Below are 20,117 nucleotides of genomic sequence, written 5' to 3' on the forward strand. Positions count from 1 at the left end.
AAAAGCACCACCCTAACCTGTCTCCCTCATACACTTAATTCTTTTTTATTACTAGTGTTTGTGTGTGTGTGCATGTTTGTGTGGGCATTCATAACCTGGTGCACATGGAGGTCAGAAGTCAGTTCTCTCCTTCCATCTCGCTAAGGCAGGGTTTTTCATGTCTGCCAAGTTCAGTACTCCCATCTCACCATGAGTGCCGCAATTACAATGGGAACACCACATCCGGGTTTTTAACATGGGTTCCGGGGATGGAAGACTGAACTCAGGTCATCAGGCTTGCATACAAGTGCTTTTTAACCCAGAGAGTGTAGAACAAACCCCCTACCGAAAAGTCAAAGGATTAGTAACCTAAATAAAGTTTTGAAAAGGAAGAAAAAGAATTGGATATATTTTCCTGCTTCAGTGTCTAAATGGACATTACACTACCTAATTTTAAAAATGTTTACATTTTCCTTTACTCTGTGATTATATCCTTCATATTTGGAAGAAGGGCCATAAAGGCATTTTCTTTTTAAAATGACAGAGCTAATAATGGTCATTCTTTTACTTATTGTTTAGTTATTATTTGTTTTGCTGTGCTGGGGACTATATCATTCATACATGGCAAGTATTGTAATCCCCATTACGCATTCTTTCTACATATTAGTGTGTACAAAGAAAAAAACTGCTAACCCTGTAAACCCTGCACGCAGTTCAAACATCTTCTAACGTCTTCTATTGATCCCTCAAATGAAAAATCAGAAAACAAAACATTCTGTTCCTAAAAAATATCAAAAATATGACAAAGGGTTTATTTTTTGCAAAAACAGAACAAATCACTAAGACAAAGGCAAAGAATCCAACAGGAAAAAAGAAAGTCCAAGACTTAGACACTTCATTAAAGAAGCCTAAACAGCCAATGAACCTGGAAAGGTGCTTATTTACATTAGTCCATAAGGAAGGGCAAATTAAAACAGTACAACAAACAGTACCATTCACCCACTAAAGTAGCTTTAATCAAAGAGCAAGAGAAGCTAAGAGATATGGCTTGGTGGTAGAACACTTGGCTAATATATACAAATTCCTAAATCTGAATGTGATCTTTGATCCTTGATTCTCTGACACACACACACACACCAGTACATTGTAAGGGTCTCTGAGTCAGGCTGCCTGGGTTTGATCTCGGATTCCTTCTTATCAGAGTAACTCTCTTTGGAATCAGTTTCCTTGTATGAAGAATGAGAGAAATAAGAGTATTGAATCTGCCTTGTTAGGTTACTGGAAGAATGAAGTGAAATAACATACTAAGATAATAGTGCCTCAGAGATCAACCATATTCTTAGTTCAACATTAATTCAATCTACCTATGTTCCTTTTGTTATCTGAGCCATGTGTAAAGATGTTCTCTATTGGGCTTTGTAAAGTTAAAGGGAATTGCATCGGGCTCCTGTATCCAGAGATCCCATAAGGACAGATGGCCAGTAGGGAAAAGAGGCTGACACCTTTCTCATAGACTTCAGAACCTCCACTGCCTGCTTTAGGATGACAAAACTGACCTGTTAGCGATGAGGAAGTCTTGTTTGGGTGATAGGGACTGAGCTCTAGTTTTTACATTTCTTTTCATTAACTAAGTTATTAAGTTGTTAAACTAGAGTAACATTTTCTGTTTCACCTTCAACAGATTCTCATATGTAGAAAGGACTTCTGTGCTAAATACAGTATCCCTAAAAAACAGATGTGGTGATATTTTTATGATCTAACAAATAAAGCTTGCCTGAAGATCAGAATGCAAAGCTAGCTATACTAGTTAGCCACAGAGGCTAGACTAGACAGTAGTGGCACATACCTTTAATCCTGGCACTTGGGAAACAGAGGCAGACAGATCTCTGTCAGTTCAAGGCCACCCTGGGCTACATGAAATTGATCCAGTGTAAAAGAGAAACAGAGCGCATACAAAGGTGATCCCAACACTTAGAGTACATGCCTTTAATCCCTGCACTGAAGGTGCAGATAGAGGAATACAAAGCAGGAGACAGGAACTCAGAGCCGTCTGAGGAGCAGTGCAGTCTAGGCAGGCAGTCTCAGGGTGCACTCAGTCTGAGCACTCCTAGAGACAGGACTACCCCTTTGGTCTGAGGATGCAGTAGAGGTAAGAACTATCTGCTGGCTCTTTTGCTTCTCTGATCCTTCAGCTTTCACGCCCTGATAGCTGACTCCTGGTTTTATTATTAAGAACAATTAGAATTCATGCTGCAAATAGTTAAGATTGTAAAGTATTTTGATATCACAAAGACTTTGGGGGATTTGCTGTTATTTTTATAGAGCTGATTATCAAATACAGAGCTTTCTACATGCAAAGCCTTGAGCTATATCTCAAATCACAAAGATATTTCCTCCTTCATACTCATATTTTTGTTGGAGTATTATTGACAAAAGGTGTTATCTATATATGACTAAGGCTGTGCATAATGTCTAGTCTCCCTTTAGCAGAGAAGGACTCTGCTTCCTTTCCTTCAGTTAAACACAGAACAAGTCATCTCTTCAGAAAGCTCAATAACTTAGCAGTAAAAAATTCCTAACAACTATTTAAAATAGCATTTTTACTTTATATTTAATAATTCACTTCTTCCTCTTCACTGTCTTCAGGTAACAGTGATTAAACTCAGGGCCTGACATGTTAGACAAGTGCTATGTGAAACCCTTTGTTTTAGTTTTTATTTTGAGACAAGATTGCTCTAAGTCACCCACACTGGTCTCAAACTTATTCTATAATCCAAACTGTCCTCAAATGGAAGATTCTGAGAACCTGCATTAACAGTATGAACTACCAAGTGCAGCTTAATAATTCACTTTCACTAATTTATTATAACTATCTATTACAAACACAAACCTAGGAAATTAGTACAAAGAAGTAACATTAAGCACCAAATGTGATGATCACATTTAATCCAAGCACTTGAAAAGTATAAGGCAAAAAGACCAATTCAAGGTCATCCTGGTCTACAAAGATACCTCAAACATAACCTGGATACATGAGATTCTGTCAAACAAATTTTTAAAAAGTTATAATTTCATATCCTGATTTTAAGAGAATGCAGAAAAGAAACTTTTTGAACACTAATCTAAATTGAGAAGGTAGGCATGGTACCAAGTACCTAGAGTTCCATCTAAGACACTGAAGCAAGATCACAAGTCCAAGAACTTGAAAGCATTCTGGACAACACATGGAGATCCTGTCTCAGGAAACAAACAATAGGAAAAGGATGCAGAGAAACTGACAAACAGAGCTGGTTTCAAATGTAAACCACTCAGTTGGCAATCAATCTCACTGATTTAAAGACAATCTAGAGCTGGAGAGATGGCTCAGAGGTTAGGAGCACTGGCTGCTCCTCCAGAGGCTCTGAGTTCAATTCCCGGCAACCACATGGTGGCTCACAGCCATCTGCAATGAGATTTGGTGCCCTCTTCTGATAATGCAGGCATGCATGTAGCCAAAACATTGTATACATAATAAACAAATAAAAATCTTTTTAAAACAAAGAAAAAAGAAAATCCATTGTAGACATTCTGGAGATTTGCTGGGTGGTGGTAGTACACACCTTTAATCCCAGCATTGGGGAAGCAGAGATAGGTAAATCTCAGAGCTCGAGGCCAGCAAATTTCAGGACAGCCAAGGCCTCACAAAGAAATCCTGTCTCAAATAACACCAGGAAAAGAAGAAGAAGAGAAGGAGAAGAAGGAAGAGGAGGAGGGGAAGAAGGAGGGGAAGGGGGAGGAGGAGAAGAAATAATAAAATAAATTCTGGAAATTTATTTGGCATGCATGGTAGCACACAATGTAATATCAACACTCAGGCAGCGGAGGCAAGGAAGATCACCTGGGCTTAAGGCCAGCATGAGCTACTGTGAGCTCCAGGTCACCTGGGCAAGACAGAAAGCACTGGCTCAAACAAAACGAAAACCAGCATACAATTTGTTTTTGTATACTTTAAAAATCTGTTTCTCCAGTAAGTAAAGAAAGGCGAGGCTAGAGAGATAGGTCAGTGGGTAACAATGACTGCTGTTTAAGCCTGAGGATTGACGTGGTGGGTCAAACTTGGAATCCCAGTACTGGGAAGTGGCAACAGAGTGTGTTCCCTGGGAACACCCTCCACCTCCCAGCCATTCATCTTCCCCTACTAGGCGAGGTGAGTCCCATGCTCCAAGAGACTCTTGATTCAAAGACCAAGATGGATGGCTCCTGAGGAGGACACCTGGGGGCAGATCTCAAGCACATACACAAAATAGGGCTGCTAAATCATACCCAATATCATTCCTACTGCATTATCTTTGACTCAAAAAGAGCCTCCTCATTTCTTGAGAAATTTATTTCAAACAAAGACACCTCCCAAGCATTCTGTATTATTACCCTTAAACTCAGCTGATCCATGTTTGTACATGGAGCCTGAACACCCAACTAGAATAGCATTTATGGCAGCAGATGGCAGGAGATGGCCCCCAAGAATTCTTTCCTTCCTTTTCATTAATGCTAGTCTTTACATCAATAGGTAGAACTTACTCCCTATCCCCACCAGCCCAGATTTAGTTTAGCCTTGACTGGACCATAATGACATGATTAAGCTTTGCTTTTTTTTTTTTTTTTTTTTTTTTTTTTTTTTATGTTTCCTATCTTGAACTTCAAATTCAGCACAAGAGGACTGAGCAGTTTCTACCTCCTATTCCTACAATACTCCTCCCTTGGAGCACAAGCCACCATACTTACAGGTTCATACAGGGAAAAGCAGGCTTTTAAGTCCTATCTGACCTCTAAGTCTAGCCTCATGATCTCTCCCTGTCTCTGCCTCCTACACGTAAGGAATATAAGTATGTGTCATACTCAGCTAAGGTCACCTTTTTATGCTATTTTGCTTACTAGCTCTTTAATTAAAACAAAATGTCTTAAAATTACTTCTTGCCACTTGATCTTGGGACTGGCTGAAAAATTTTATATTTATCCTATTTTTTAAAACTAAATACTAATTTATCCTTTGGTATCTTTTTATTCCCTCATACAGTCCTAAATACCCACAAGGCCTAGCTCCTCTGTCATTGTCACAGCTCAGGCCATCTTTCAGGCCTTATCTTTCCTGGGGCTGTATACTTTTACTGGCACACAGACTGTTTCCGCGAAACTAATGCTTTCTTCTCATCTATCTCCTTTCAGAAGCTAATCATTTCACACTACTTTTCCTAAGTATCCTAGGACAAGCTTTAAGTCTAAACCATGTGTGAATGGTCTACTTGAAAATTAGCAGTAGCATTAATAGCAATTCATTGTAAGCAAAGCACTACATGAATGTGGTATTAAGTAAGTTCATGACAGTATTCCATTCCAGGTTTACATTAATAAACTAAAGCTGGATGTGGTGGTGCACACCTTTAATTCCTATACTCAGCAGGCAGATACAGATGCAGGCAGATCTCCAGGAGGCAGAGGCGGATGCAGGCAGATTTCTGTGAATTCAAGGCCAGCCTGGCCTATATAGAGAGCTCCAGAACAGCCAGGGCTACACAGAGAAACCCTGTCCAAAAAAAAAAAAAAACCTGTACCAAAGTTGCCATTAGCAACTAAGGAGAAACACTAAAAATGTAAAGTTTGACTAAAAGAACAACCCTTCCACTTTGTACTATGTATTAATTACTTGATAATGCACTCTCAAAACAAAAACAAAGCAAATTCTCTATCTTAAATTGAGTTTGAACAGGCAGACATGTCATGGTAGGGTGAATGGCACCAGGGGAAAGTGGAGACTTACTCAGATTCATAATAAGGCTGTGGCTGAGCTCAAAGAGGACAGTAAATCTCTGCTCTGTTTCTCTTACTGGGGTATCACTTCTTAGCAACTTCTTCCAGCTGGCCTTTCCTCAGAAAGCAACCACAACAGCGAGGTCAAAAAGAAAGTAACTAAAATTAAAGAAAACGTTGGCTTCTCCCAGTGACTGACTCAACATTTAATAATGTGTGCTGCCCTCAAAGCTCCAGGCTATGACTTAGCCATCTCCGAATGCTCTTGACTCAATCAGGAGGCCTTTCTCAACATCTAACTCACTGGCGCACAGCAGACGTGAAGTAACTCAGAACACTCCTAGGCGAAGACTTACAGGGGAGTAAAAAAGGATGATCTCATAATGTCTCTTTATGATCTCCAGGTCTCAGTATTCCATACATTATTCCGTAAATCTGACTGTCAAATTTGTACTGAGAACCCACTCTCCAAACTGGAAAAGAAAACTGGGCACTTTTCTGATTTATATATTAAAACTGGCTGAAGAAATAAAAGCAACTTTGATTTGCTTCCATTCCCTCCCCCAAACTTAAAAGTCTCTTTGCTGATTTGCTTGCTTGTTCATAAACAATTTCATGTCAACCAGGCTGCCTTGACTTGACTTGACTACAGACATAGTACTACCACACTCAGCTTGTTTGCTTCTTTGCAGTCATTTGAAACAGGGTCTGGCATGGTAGCCCAAGCTTGCCTGAAATTCATGGCAATACTCCTGCCTCATTCCCCCCCCCCTCTCTGAGACAGGGTCTCACTATGTAGCACTGGCTGTCCTGGAACTCACTTTGTAGACCAGACTGGCCTTGATCCACCTGCCTCTGCAGGTATAAAGTGTAAGCCACACGCCAGGCCAAGGGGGAGGGTCTCTTAATTTTTTAGAATGTCAACACAAGACAGAAATGCAAGAAATGCCTTTAGGCTTAATAGAGTTTTGTTACTGACAATCTTTAGTTAGGTGTTTTTAAAGGTACTGATACAAAAATATTTAATGTTTATTAATTCGTTTATTTGTGTGTTTTGTCTGCATATGTGTCTGTGCACCGCTTATGTGCCTGATGTCTGCTTGCTTAGAGGCCATGAGGGTGGTGGAGCCCCTGGACCAGAGTTACAAACCACTGTGAGCCACCATGTGGGTGCTGGGAGACCAGTGATGCTCTTAACTGCTGAGCCATCACTCCAGCCCCCAAAATAAAAACTTAAATTTGACCAGCCTCTATAAATATGAATGGGGCAATTTAAAACCTAATTCTAACTGAGTCAGTGTCTATGTTTAACTTGTTATGGCATTTTAGGCAAAGATGAAAAACAACTATTCAACGAAAGAAAGGTATTTGGAATGATGAGTTACAATTACTTCTGAAAAGCCAAGATGTGACTGCAAGTAATACCAGAGTCCCCAAGACCACCTGTTAAACAAAACAAAACAAAACAAAAAATCTATGCAACCCATCATCTTTAGATGTAAACAGAGGCTGGTTTACACCTAGGATATACAAGAAGCATCAGATTAAAAGCATCAAATATCAACCTAACTGAGGTTGCTAAATACAAGCACAGCAAAGGAAAAGCCCATACAAAGTTAAAGAAACAAGGTTTCAGGGGTTTAAACACACTCAAAATGCAATACCCACACTGTGCTTCAATCTCTAACTCATGGGTAACCACTAACCCTTATTTCCTATCTCCTTCCTTACCCTCTCTTGAATTCCTAACAGCTCTTCTCCTTACTCCTTTCTTCTCCCAGAAAGTGAAACAGCACCTGCCCCCACATTTCACTAGCTCACCACTCAGGACCTAAGTTCTGCTTTGCTTTCTCCTATTGGCTATTAAATCTGTCCTCATTTACCTGTACCTACAGGTCTTTCATTACCTTGCCCTTACTACAAATAATTGTGCCTCCCCAGTGAAGCAGAGCGTTTATCTCTTTTTTGGTATTTGTAATCCTAGCTCACAGTCAACACTGCCTTTCAGGGACTGTCACCATAGCCCTAGGTCTGAGCCCTTATCTTCCTAAATAAGGCCTCTCCCTCTTCTCTTCCAGAGTTTGGCAACATTAGTTTGGCCAACTGGGATTCCACCCTTATCCCCTTAGCCAAAGGCCATCTTCCCAGCTCCTTCTACAAAACTACTTGCCTCCCCCAGCCTGGGCTTCCCCTCCCTCACCGTTAAGCCCGTCAGTGCCCAGCAGTTTCCCTGCCCCCCCCCAGTGTCTGTCTTGCCATTACCCTGAGCTCCCCACTATTCCCCACTCCTGAATGCACCTCCTCTCCCAGGCCTTACCCGTAACCCTGACACCGGGAAGGCCCCTGCCAGCGTCCACAGGCGTCTGTCCACCCTGGTTCCTCCGCTCTTCAGTAACTGTCCCCACGCCCCTTTCCCTCTAGGGCCCCGCGCGCCGCCAGGAGCCCCCACCTCGAATGAGCTCCCACTGTCACTTGGCCTCTCCTCCACAAGATGGCGGAGCTGCTGCCCCCACCCCAGGGTCCCTCTGCACCCTGCACCCTCCCCCGAGCTCCAGTCCCGTCCCTTCCTCCGCCTTGCCACCGGCCTCGGCCGCAGGTCCCACCGCCCCCTCCCGCAGTGAGCGGGAGACCCAGGCCTGAGCTCGGCGACGCGCCAACGCCACCGCCTCCACCATTCCCCGGCCCGCACCATCTCCTCACCATAAACTTGAGCGCTTTCTCCTGCAGCACCGCCTCTGCCGGGTCCATAATCACCCGGGCTAGTGGGTCTGCTCTCCGCCGGGGCCGCCCCTTTCGTGCCAGGCCGCAGCCAACGCAGCCCGGATCCCGCCTCCTCTTCCTTCCCCCGCCCTCTCTTACCTCCTGGCGCGGGGGGGCGGGGCGGGGGTGCTGAGACGGACCCGCGGCTCGGAGCGTGCGCGCCCCGCTTCCTCACGGGACTTGTAGTTCTGGACGCTCGTGCTGCAAAAGGCGAGAACACGCGGCGAACAGCAACTCCCGCGGGTCACTGCGTAGAGCCGTGGCTGTGTGCCTGCCAAAGCTAGAGCACTCGGGAGCCAGGACGGGAAGTCGGCTGACGGGAATTGTAGTTTTCCAGCTTTTGAAAAGGCGAAGCCAGAGTGTCGCCGTGGTTACCGAACGACGCCAGTGGCTGCTTGCCTGGCATTTGATAGCAAGATGGCGACTAGTGCTTCGTCTGTATTCCAAACACGGGGAAAACAAGGAGCGCGGGGTCCTTGGGCCTCCCTAACTGTGATTTTGGAGAACTGGACGCCAAGTTTCATACGTCAGGCGTGTGCGGGAGGACTGAGGTCCAGGGACTCTGAGTCCAGTGTGCATGTGGAAACAGCCTAAACACCAACGCAAGATTTCAGTCCTCATAAGCTATTGCTTCTCATTTCTGAAGAACCTTTTCTCCCCCAAGAGCAAGTCAGGGACAGATAGAACTCGGTCCAGGAAATTCATGTGTTTGGCGCTCAGAAAATATGGCCACCATTGCTAACCCTGAGATCTGAGGCCTGTGTTGAGTAAATGAAATACAATGGTCATCAAGCAAGTGAAGCCTGTGTATCTTTGGCCTTGAAAAGAACAAAATGGGCTGGGGTGATGGCTCACTGGGTAGAGTGATTGCCCAGAAAGGACAAAGACGTAAGTTCAAGTCTCCAGCACCCACATAAAAAGCCGGGTATGGCGACTCGGTGGTTAACAGCACTTGCTACTCTGGCAAAGAACCTGGGTTCAGTTCCCATCACCCACATGATGGCTCACTACCACCAGGAACTTCAGTTCCCTTCCTACCTTTTAAGAAAGAAAAGGACAAAATGGGCTTATTTTCCTGAGGGAAAAAGGAATCATTAGGCATGGCCTAAAAGGCAGATTCTGATAAAAAAAAAGTGTACAAGATATTAAAGTACAAATTTTTAAAATAAAGGAATTAGGGAAATACCTCGTTGCTTATGGAAACAAGGAAAGCCAGTGAGCTGATCATCCCAGACCCCCTCATGACGCAAAAGGATCGATGCAATTTGAAGCCAGCCTGGTCTACATAGTAAGTTCTAGGACAGCCTAAGCTAGGTCTGTGTCAAGCAAAAAAAAAAAAAAAAAAAAAGAAAGATATGAACTTTTTTTTTCTTCAAAGGACCTTCTAGGACCTCTCACATACTAACCAAGTACCCTACTACTCAACTACATCTCCAACTCCTCCATTATAAACTATTTTATGTTTTCTTTCAACAAATAGTGAGCATACAACCATGCAGATGTGGAAGAGGAAGAGTAAGATGATTCTGGTCAGGTATGGTGGCCCATGACTCTAATCCCAGCACTCCGGAGAGAGAGGCAAGAAGTTCTTTATGAGTTCGAGGCCAGCCAAGGCTACCAAATAAGAATCATCTTTTGAAAAAGTAGTAACATTGCTGGGCAGTGGTGGCACATGCCTTTAATCCCAGCATTCAGTAGCCAGAGGCAAACAGATCTCTGAATTTGAGGCCAATCAGGTCTACAGTGTGAGTTCCAGGATAGCCAGAACTACACAGAGATACGTTACCGAGAGAGAGAAGTACTGTCAGCAGCAGTTGCTGCCAACATCATTTTATTAGATTTTATGCCAGGCACTGGCAATATTACATTAATAATTTCTAATACAGGCATTGTGACACATGCTGAGAGCTTTCCCTGTCAGCCAGAGGTAAGGGTTGGTAAAAACAAGAGGTTTAATTGAGAGGCTCCCCTTGCTAAAGCACTGTCGTGCACATGGACCCAAAGGAAACTGTCAGGGGCTGGCCACAGAAAGGCTCATCTTCATTAAAATTGGTTACTTACACCTGAGTTTGGAGGGGTTTTAATCCCAGCACCCCAGAGGCAGAGGCAGGAGGATGAGGAGTCTGAGAGCCTAATCTACATGGCATTGTCTCAAAAGCAAACAAAACCAAAACCACCTCTACTGGTTAAATTGAGAAATTCAAATTAAGAACCTTTTGATGAATGAGCCTGCCCCCATTTTAGGCTTAAAAGCCATTTTATGGTAAAGGTGAACTAGGTTCATTCATTAAAACTAGGTTTAATTCACTGCCTGTTCCAGGAAATGGCAGACATGTCTTTGTTTCAAAGAGTTGCTAGAACCATCTTGTTTGTTTCAAAAGGTTATTATAACCACCTGTTGTTATGACTATATTGTTATGTTCTGCTTCTGTAACCCTACCTATTTGCCTAGCAAATCCCCCCATTTGGAAGTTCCCTACTCCTGAGCAATAAAAACCTTATCTTTCCCAAGTCCAATGCTAACCTCTTGAACCTCGCTTTAGGGAGAGGCAGCCCATGTACAGGAATAAAAAAGCTTGTTTTAATTAATTTGTCCATGCTGATTTTGGGTTTGGGTTGTGGTCTTTTCACTAACACCTTTGGGATTAAAACTTTCTTTCTTTTTGAGGTAGATTCTTGCTACTTAACCCCATCCTGACAAAACTGGAAACCATCCGATCTCACCTCATAAATGCCATAATCACAGGTGTTAAAACAAAAAGCCCAGGCTAGAGATTTGCCTTGAAGTTGCCCCTCACATCCAACCAGTTTAGGCAAATTCTTTGGATTAGGGTAAGAGAGCCTAGGAGACTAATTCTTAGTAAGTGTCCATCCCTAAATTCACTTCCTCCAGCTGGAGAAAACAACAAGAGATTTATTTCTAGTTCATCCTTTACTGATGAATGTTTTAATTAGCTAAACATTTTTGGTCCTCTTTCTTTTTCTTTTCTTTCTTTCTTTTTATTTGTTTGTTTTTTTGGTTTGGTTTTTTGGAGACAGGGTTTCTCTGTGTAACAAACAGCCTTGGCTGTCCTGGAATTCACTCTATAGACCAGGCTGGTCTCCAACTCTGAGATCCGCCTGCCTCTGTCTCCCAAGTGCTGGGATTAAAGGCATGTTCCACCACTGCCACCTGGCTCCCATCCTCTTTCAAAGTGTTTACTTATTATTATTGTTGTTGTTGTTGTTTTTAGGCAGACTCTCATGTAGCCCATGGCTTTTGTAATGAAGGATGAAGTAAAGCCACCTAACCACTCCATGGAAAGAAAGGGTTATTGAGGATCAGACTGTCAAGGCTGAAGGCCGTCTTGGATGCTAGGAGTTGGAACAGAAACAAGGACTTTTAGATGACAACCAGCAGAGTGGGATCTTTGAGCTGATACAAGCTGTTCCAATTGACCTAGAATTAGATGCCCTCACCTGAGGTAAAAGGAGATCCCTGGTATACAGAAACAGCAGTTTCATTCTTGAGACAGGATTTCACTCTGTAGCCCAGACTAACAGGGAACTTGCTATAAAATCCAGGCAGACCTCAAACTCAAAGCGATCCTTTGTGTCCAGCTTCCCAAATGCTGAGATTACAGGCACAAGCCTTCATTGAGGGTAGGAACTCAGCTTTAGATAAGTATTAATGATTGGAGTAGGCAGTGATATAGGGCACAGGAAGCAGTGTGCAATGTAGGTGTATTCATGCAATGGCCAGGGAAACTGCAGAATGAAGTCAGTCTCTGGATCGTGAGGGAATGGGGAAGTACACAGAGAAGAGGGGCCAGAGAGCATGTGTCTAATGGGAAAGGAGTGGATCACACAAGAAAGGCTCTACAGACAACAGCATAGGATTAAATCTACAAAACAGTAATCAGGAACAAAACAACTTCCTGTAAGCCAAGCTTTCTCCCACACACATCTGTTTTCCTCTGTAGAAAGGCATGGCATCACCTTCTTAAAACTGTCACTCTCATTCAGAGAAAGTGACCAAGGTTAAATTATACTGGCTTGGGGATGCCATCATTTTTCTGGCACAAATATGAATGGTGTTATTATGATCATGTCTTTTGCAATAAGGCAGTTTCTGAATTTATTGTCACAGGTCACTTCATAGGGTAGTGATGTGGGCAGTGTATCTCTAAACTTATTTTTTTTTTCTTGTGACACAGGACCTCATGTAGCTCAAGTTAATCTCTAACTTGCTATGTACCCAACAATGACCTTGAACTTCTACCTACCAAGTATTGAGATCACAGATATTTGTCACTATACCCTTTTCATGTGGTGCTGGGGGTTGCTAGGCAAGCGCTCTACCAGTGGAGCTACATCCTCAGCCCTTTTGTAGTTTTGTTTTTGTATGTGTTCATTTTGGTGATTGTATGTGTGCATATATGTGTGAGATGACAAGGGATTAATTATCTATCGTGAATCCTCAGGCATTTGTGACACAGGAGCTCTCACTGGCTTGGAATAGGCAACCCCCAAGGATCTCTTAGTACCCACTTCCCCAGCACTGGGAATATCGGCATGCACACCAGGCCTGACTTTTTCATGTGGGCTAGGGCTGAAGTCCAGGTCCTCAAGTCCGCACAGCAAGCATTTTACTAGCGGAGCTGTCTCTTCAAAACTGCCCTCCCCCTTTTTACATATACATATGGTGTCTCACAAATAATAAAAATCCAGAAACAGATATTGGGGTTCAAGCTGAAGATCAGAGAAGCAAAGCAGCCAAGTCACCAAAGAGCTCTCACCTCTACCAATGCTCAGACCGAAGGGGCGATCCACTGAACCTCAGACTGCATCTCCAGACTTCACTGCTCCCCCACCAAATCTCAGCTGCTCCTGAGGCGGCACTGAGCTCTTTATATTCTGTCTAGTGCTGGGATTAATGGCGTGAGTTCTGTTTCTCTTTTAGACTGATTCACTCTCATGTAGCCAAGGGTGGTCTTGAACTCAGAGAGACCTCTGTCTCCTGAGTCCTGGGATTAAAGGTGTGTGCCACCATTGTCCAGCTTCTATGGCTGTGGCTAGCTTTGCAGTCTGATCTCCAGGCAAGCTTTATTAGATCATAAACAATATATCACCACAATACAATGTGTATACAATCATGGAGGGGGGAACACAAGTGTGTAAATGTCCAGAAAGCAACATTGGGTGAAATCTTCCTTCATTACTTATCTGCTGAGGCACGGTCTCTTGCTGAACCTGGAGCTCAATGGTTTTTACTACCCAGCTTATCCTAGGAATTCCCTGTTTCGGCTTACCAAACATTAGAATTACATTACAGGTAACATTACCATGCAGACCAGCCTCTATTTTCTTTTATTACTTTTTAATGTAAGTTCAGGGGTTTGAACTCAGATCCTCATAATTTCAGAGCAAGTGCTTTACCCACTGAACCATCTCCCCATCTCTTTATTGTTGTTGTATTGGGTATTTCTATGCAGCCCAAGCTGGCCTGGAACTCGGGCAGCCCTCCTGTCTCAGCCTCCCATGTGCTGGGATTACAGACATGAGTCATTCATTATGCCCCCACCTGAGTGTCATGCATAATGGCCTCCAAATCCTTCATGCAGGGGCTCTGGTGTCTGCCAACCACACAGTTGGCATCTGGAACTTTCTGTGTCCACCATTCTATTCTACAACACTTGGCAATAACCCACTCTCTACTCTTTTGCCAGAGCCTAGGCTTTGCCTCATGTAGACAATCCCCAACCAGCAACTCTTCTTTACATACATTAATCTGCTCTTCTATCCTCCACCCCAGTAGCTTCTTCGTGGTCTTTAACACATAGCAGCAGAGTCAGAAATACTTCACAATATGTCTGTGCTCTTTTCTTCTCATCCCCAATTCCTATGGCAATTGAGTTTCTGACCCTGATTATACGTAAAACTAATCGAGGACGTTTATCAAAAATACCAATGCCTAATCCGGAGTGATGCCTCCCACATGTAATCCAAGCGCTCGGAAGACTGGGGGGGGGGGTCCTGCAAGCTGAGGGCCAGTGTGGACTGTTGTTGTGCAGCATTGAAGTCAGTGGTGCTGTTACAGCTGTGCCCTTTGCAGTGAGGTAGTTCCTGAATTTAATGTCCACAGGGTGGTAGAGATATGGTCAGTATGGCTCTGGATTTGCTGTTGCTTTTGTTTGCTTGATTGGTTTTGTTTTTGTTTGAGACAGGGTTTTGTTGCATACTGAGTTTCAGGACAGCCTGGGCTGTAGTATGAGATACAGTCTTAGAAAAAAGAATAAAATGGCCAGCCAGGATGGCTCATCAGATTAAAGTACTTATTACCAAACCTGACAACCTGAGTTTGATCCCTAGGACATACATGGTAGAAGAAGAGAACAGATTCATGTAAGGTCTCCTCTGACTTTTCTTTTTTTAAGTGTATAAGAAAGTAAATACATAAATATACTTAATAATAACAAGAGAACTAAACCACAGATTTTTTTTTTTTTTTAACTGATGCCCGATTTTGGCCTCCAGATATTTTGATTGAATACTTCTGTGGGCAATGGCAGTTTCTACAAGCCCCGAAAGAGCCTAACCTGAGGCCACATGTAAGATCGCTACTAGGCATTTAGGTGCCCAAGGCCTCTTGCTGGCCTCTGGCTCTCCAGTGTACTCCTCCATGCCCAACTTGCCTTTCAAACTCTAAAATTCTCTTTCCTTTCTTCTCCCTAAAATATGCCCCTCTCTTTTACAGGGACAGCTGATCTAAGGTCAAAGCAGATTGGAAACAGAAATTAACTACTAACACCATCTAGCTAGGCAGAGTGGTGCAGGCTGAATCAGGATGTTGACAGGTTCAAAGCCAGACCAGCCAATGTAGTAAGAGGGGATATAGACAGCATGCATAAGATCCTAAATTAAATCTCCAGTACTAAAACAAACACCCAAGGATTCCATGATAGCCTTTCTTGATTCTTGGGTCAGGAGGTCAGAAGTTGGGGAACTTTTGTTTTGTTTTGTATTTGATTTGGCAGGAATGATAGTGATTTAGTTGAGAGCTAAAAAGAAGACATTTTCCCTTCCCTTCCCAATTCTTATAAATACATAAAAGTGAATGTCAATGGCACACGATTTTAATTCCAGCATTTGGGAGGCAGAAGCAGGTGGATCTCTGAGTTTGAGGCCAGCCTGGTCTACAGAGTGCCAAGGCTACCCAGACAGAGAAACCCTGTCTCAGAAAGAAGAAAAGGCGAAACAAAAATGCTGATTTCATCTGTCCGTACTCAAAAGAAGACATTATTACCATTGGAGTGTGATCCAGAGAGGTTCCTTCAATGGGTGCTCCCGTTCACAGATCACAAAGCCACCCTTGTCTTAGAAGAGCCAGGCCCCTGCAGAGCCACTCTGTATGATTCAGAAGGTGACATAAAGATAGGCCACAGAAAGATTAATACAGACAAAAGTAACTGTACATGTGATGTCGTGCAACCAAATCAAGGCCAGTATGACTTTTCGAGAAGAATGGGCGGGGGTGGTCCTGGCCCAGACTGCAGAGGACAGCAGTGGAGCTCTCAGCTGGAGCAAGCTGCTCAGGTGAACTAGCTAACATCCTTTCTACTTGGGGTCTGTGCACACACTTCGTGGACTATAAATTCCTTGCCTCCCACCCTAGCTCACAGGCCAAGTTCAGACATCCATACTTTTATCCTGGGGGCTGTGGGAAAGTACCGAAAAAATGTTAAGCAGGGCTGTAGCATGGTCAGATTTGTATTTTCGGGAAATCACTCAGAGCCCAGGGTGGAGAATAGATTAGAAGGGAGCACAGCTGGAGGCTGGGGAAAGGATTATGAGTTTGCAAAAATCTTCCTGGGAGAGATGGGGGCAGCCTGAAGGAGGGAGGCCGTGAGAACCAAAAGGAGTAGATAGATTCCAGAGACATTTCAGAGAAAGAATCAGGGAGACTGGGTGATTGATCACATATGTCACGGGCGATGTCAAAGGGATGTGTCAAAGGCGACTTGTAGGTATCGGGCTCAGGAAACAGGATGAATGAGGGGTGCCACTTTCTGAGACGGAGCAGGTGGGGGGATAATCTGTTCTTTTCTGGACATATTGCTTCAAGGTGCCTGTGAGGCTTCCAGGAGGACTTGGACGGTGGGGAGGGCCATGGCGGCTTGGAACTGAAACAAGAGAAAGGTTCTCTGCAGCAGGCAGGGGTCTCACACATTGGTGGCAACTGAAAAGGAGAAATCACACAAATGGTAAGAAGAACCAGCAGGAGAAGGTGCTTGCTCAGGACGAGCTGAGGAGGAGGAAGCTGCAGAGGAAGACAGAAAAGAGAACCCCATCCACAGGCCTGGAGGAGTGCCCTGGAGAGGGAGGGAAGGAAATGGAGAATGTCCAGTCTCGTCTTACAAAATCTGTGCCCGAAAGGCAAGGAAACTAGCACAGTGACTAGAGGTGAAGTTGAGTGGGAACTCCTCAGGAAAATATTCTTTGGTTTGAAAAAAGACTTGAGTGCAGAGGAATTTAAAAGGCGTGGCAGAGGCAGGACACAAACAAACAAACAAAAAGGCATCACACACACATACACACGCACACGCACCCACGCCCAACAAGTGCTTAAAACAATAATAAACATTTATCTCATCTATGTCAGGAATTCAAAGCCAGCTTACCTGAGGGTTGCAGTCAATGATAAATTGGAGCTGAGTCAGCCGTAGACCTGACTGGGCCGATTTGTATCCCAGCACTTAGTACGCTGAGACACAATAGTGAGTTCAAGTTCAGCTAACTTTCTTACTTTCTTTCTTTGTTCTCTCTCTCTCTCTCTCTCTCTAATATATATATATATATATATATATATATATATATACAGCATTTCTCTGTGTAAGCCCTGGTTGTCCTAAAACTCACTCTGTAGACAAGGCTAGCCTCGAACTCACAGAGATCCACCCGCTTCTGCCTCCCGAGTGCTGGGATTAAAGACGTGCTGCACCACCACCACCACCCATCTTCAAGCTCAGTTTTTAATCCACAGTGCAGATACTTCTCAAAAAGCAAACACGCAAGACTTCCTACAGGCCTGGGAGTGAACAGGGCTCTCACTTCACACTCCAGACTCTGTCGCACACACCAGAACCTAGACAACCCTGGTTCCCTGAATCTGTGGACCACAAGGGAGCTCAGAAGGGGAAATGGGGCGCCTACAATAGTCACTGGAGGCTTTCCCTGGTCTGACTTAATGACCAAGCTTTCCATTAGAGAAAAGAAACCCAATTCAAACGTTTGAAAAATGCCTGAGAAGCCTGGATGGACCAGAGTGGCAGCAGAAAAGATGAAGGCTCTCAGGTCCTTCCCATAGCTGTTGGACTAATCCTAATATCAGGATCTTCCTTCTGGAATAGGAAGTAGTTGAACAGGAAGTGGGTCACCCAGCCAGAAAGATCCACAAAAAGACCAGCAACTCCATCAGCGGGGCCTGAAGACCTGGCAAAGCTGTTTCGACCTGCTTATGAGTCTGCAGAATCTGCCGAGGACTCTGTGTACTGAGAGACCTGGAATCGAAACAGTATTTTCCCCTCATGTGGAGGTCCTGTACAGAATCCTGGGCCACAGACTCCAGGGAAGCCACCTCCCAGAACCTCTCTATGATTGAGATGGTAAACCCCTGATGTCAGTGTACCCTCAATTGCCATCTCCTGTGTACCAGCCTTGGGGTTATGGCGTCTCTGTACCTCCTGGAGAGCCTCAAGGGAACCCATCACCAAAGATATTCAGAAAGCATTCACTGGTTCCCAGATGGGGTCCTTGGAACCCTAGGTATCCTGTTGACAGCTCCACACATATTTCCTGCCTTTTCCCCTAGGGAAGCAACCTTTCATCAGCTGCAGTCAGCTTCGAATGACAACCCAGGCCCTCAGTGAAGACAAGTGGAGATTCTTGTGTTTTCTCTAAAAACACTGGAATCATGCAGTGTTGTGGGTGTATGCATTTTTCTCTACCGAATAAGAGAAGAAAAATGTGAAATCAAATAAAGGTGTATAAAGTCAAACAAAACAAAAAACAAACAAACAAACAAAAAAAGCTAGGTGTGGTGGCCCCTGCCTGGTACCTGTAATCTCAGCCTGTAGCAGGAGGATTGCTTTTGAAGGCCACCCTGGACTAAAATGAGATTCTGTCTCAAAAAGCTGAAAAACAGCTTATTTGATGGCCTTGGCATCTGTGGCTACCTGCTTAAGACCCGCACAAAAAGAGAAAGGAGTGGGAACTAGTTGGGAAGGGTGTCAGCAGGAGTGGGGGAGTGGGGATGGAGAATAAGAAAGGGTAACTGGAGGTGAAGAGAATCATAACTCATTATTTACATATATAAATTTGAAAAATTAATATTTAAAAATATAGTTTATTTCTATTTTATATTCATTTGTGTTTTGCCTACTTGTATACTGGTGTGAGAGTGTCAAAACCCCTGAAACTGGAGTTAGAGACAGTTGTGAGCCGCCATGTGGGTGCTAGGAATTGAACCCCAGGTTCTCTGGAATGAGCAGCCACTGAAGGATGGCTCTTAACTGCTGAGCCATCTCGATAGCCCCAAAGATTTACTTATTTATTATGTAGACAATATTCTGCCCACATGTGTTCCTGAATGACCAAAGAGGGCACCTGGTAGGAGATGTCATTCTGTAAATGTTTCTCTTATTGGTTAATGAATAAAGCACTGTTGGCCAATAGGAAGGCAAGATAGGCAGGACTAGGAGACAAGGAGGATTCTGGGAGATGTAGTACAGGCGATTCAAGATGTAGAGACTTGAGAGAAGAAGTCCAGATCCTCTTTCCGGTAAGATAAGACCATGTGGAAACACTTAGACTAATAGAAATGGGTTAATATTTAAGACAGAGCTAGCCAATAAGGAATGTTAGTAACAGGCCAACAGCATTATATCTAATACAGTGTTTCTGTGTGTTATTTGGGGCTGACGAGGCTGTGGGACCAGGCTGGCAGGAAAGCTCCTTAAAACAGGCACCAAATCTCATTACAGATGGTTGTAAGCCACTATATGGTTGCTAGGAAGTGAACTCAGGACCTCTGGAAGAGCAGCCAGTGCTCTTAGCCTCTGAGCCATCTCTCCAGCCTACTTTTTAAATTTTATTTTATTGAGTTATACATTTTCCCCACTCCCCTTTCCTTCTCTCCTCTCCCATCCCACTATTCCCCCTGCCCCCCCTTCTTCCAGTTTACTCAGGAGATCTTGTCTTTTCCCCCTTCCTAGACAGATCCATGTCTGGCTCTCTTAGGGTCCTCTTTGTCACCTAGGTTCTCTGGGGTTGTGGACTGTAGGGTGGTTATCCTTTTCTTTAGGTCTAATATCTACTTATAAGTAAGTAATATTATATTTGTCTCTCTGGGTCTGGGTTACCTCATTCAGGGTGGTACTCTCTAGTTCCATCCATTTGTCTGAAAATTTAAAGATTTTATTGTTTTTTTTCTGCTGAGTAGTACTCCATTGTATAAATGTACCACATTATCCATTCTTCAGTTGAGAGGCATCTAGGTTGTTTCCAGGTTCTGGCTATTATGAACAATCCAGGTTTTTTGTTTTTTTTTTTTTTTT

At 43.7% G+C, this 20,117-nt stretch overlaps 1 protein-coding gene and 1 pseudogene across 10 annotated transcripts in view; one reads left to right on the forward strand and one right to left on the reverse strand.

The window, feature by feature from the left end:
- Positions 1-8,635, reverse strand: part of Btrc (beta-transducin repeat containing E3 ubiquitin protein ligase) — a 164,006-nt gene extending 155,371 nt beyond the window's left edge. For 5 of the 10 annotated variants that reach the window (XM_051199620.1, XM_051199615.1, XM_051199621.1 and 2 more), the window contains exon 1: positions 8,464-8,634. In XM_051199620.1, coding sequence (XP_051055577.1) covers positions 8,464-8,511 — 48 coding nt within the window. In that variant the 5' untranslated portion in view covers positions 8,512-8,634. Of the gene's footprint in view, positions 1-8,080; positions 8,177-8,463 lie in introns of those variants that run through there. The other 5 variants (XM_051199619.1, XM_051199616.1, XM_051199622.1 and 2 more) reach the window with 4 other exon arrangements.
- Positions 8,636-16,009: 7,374 nt separating this feature from the next.
- Positions 16,010-18,431, forward strand: LOC127233527 (putative uncharacterized protein MSANTD5; annotated as a pseudogene).
- Positions 18,432-20,117: the final 1,686 nt, after the last annotated feature.

This window comes from Phodopus roborovskii, unplaced genomic scaffold (genome assembly GCF_943737965.1).
Source record: "Phodopus roborovskii unplaced genomic scaffold, PHOROB, whole genome shotgun sequence".
NCBI lineage: Eukaryota > Metazoa > Chordata > Mammalia > Rodentia > Cricetidae > Phodopus > Phodopus roborovskii.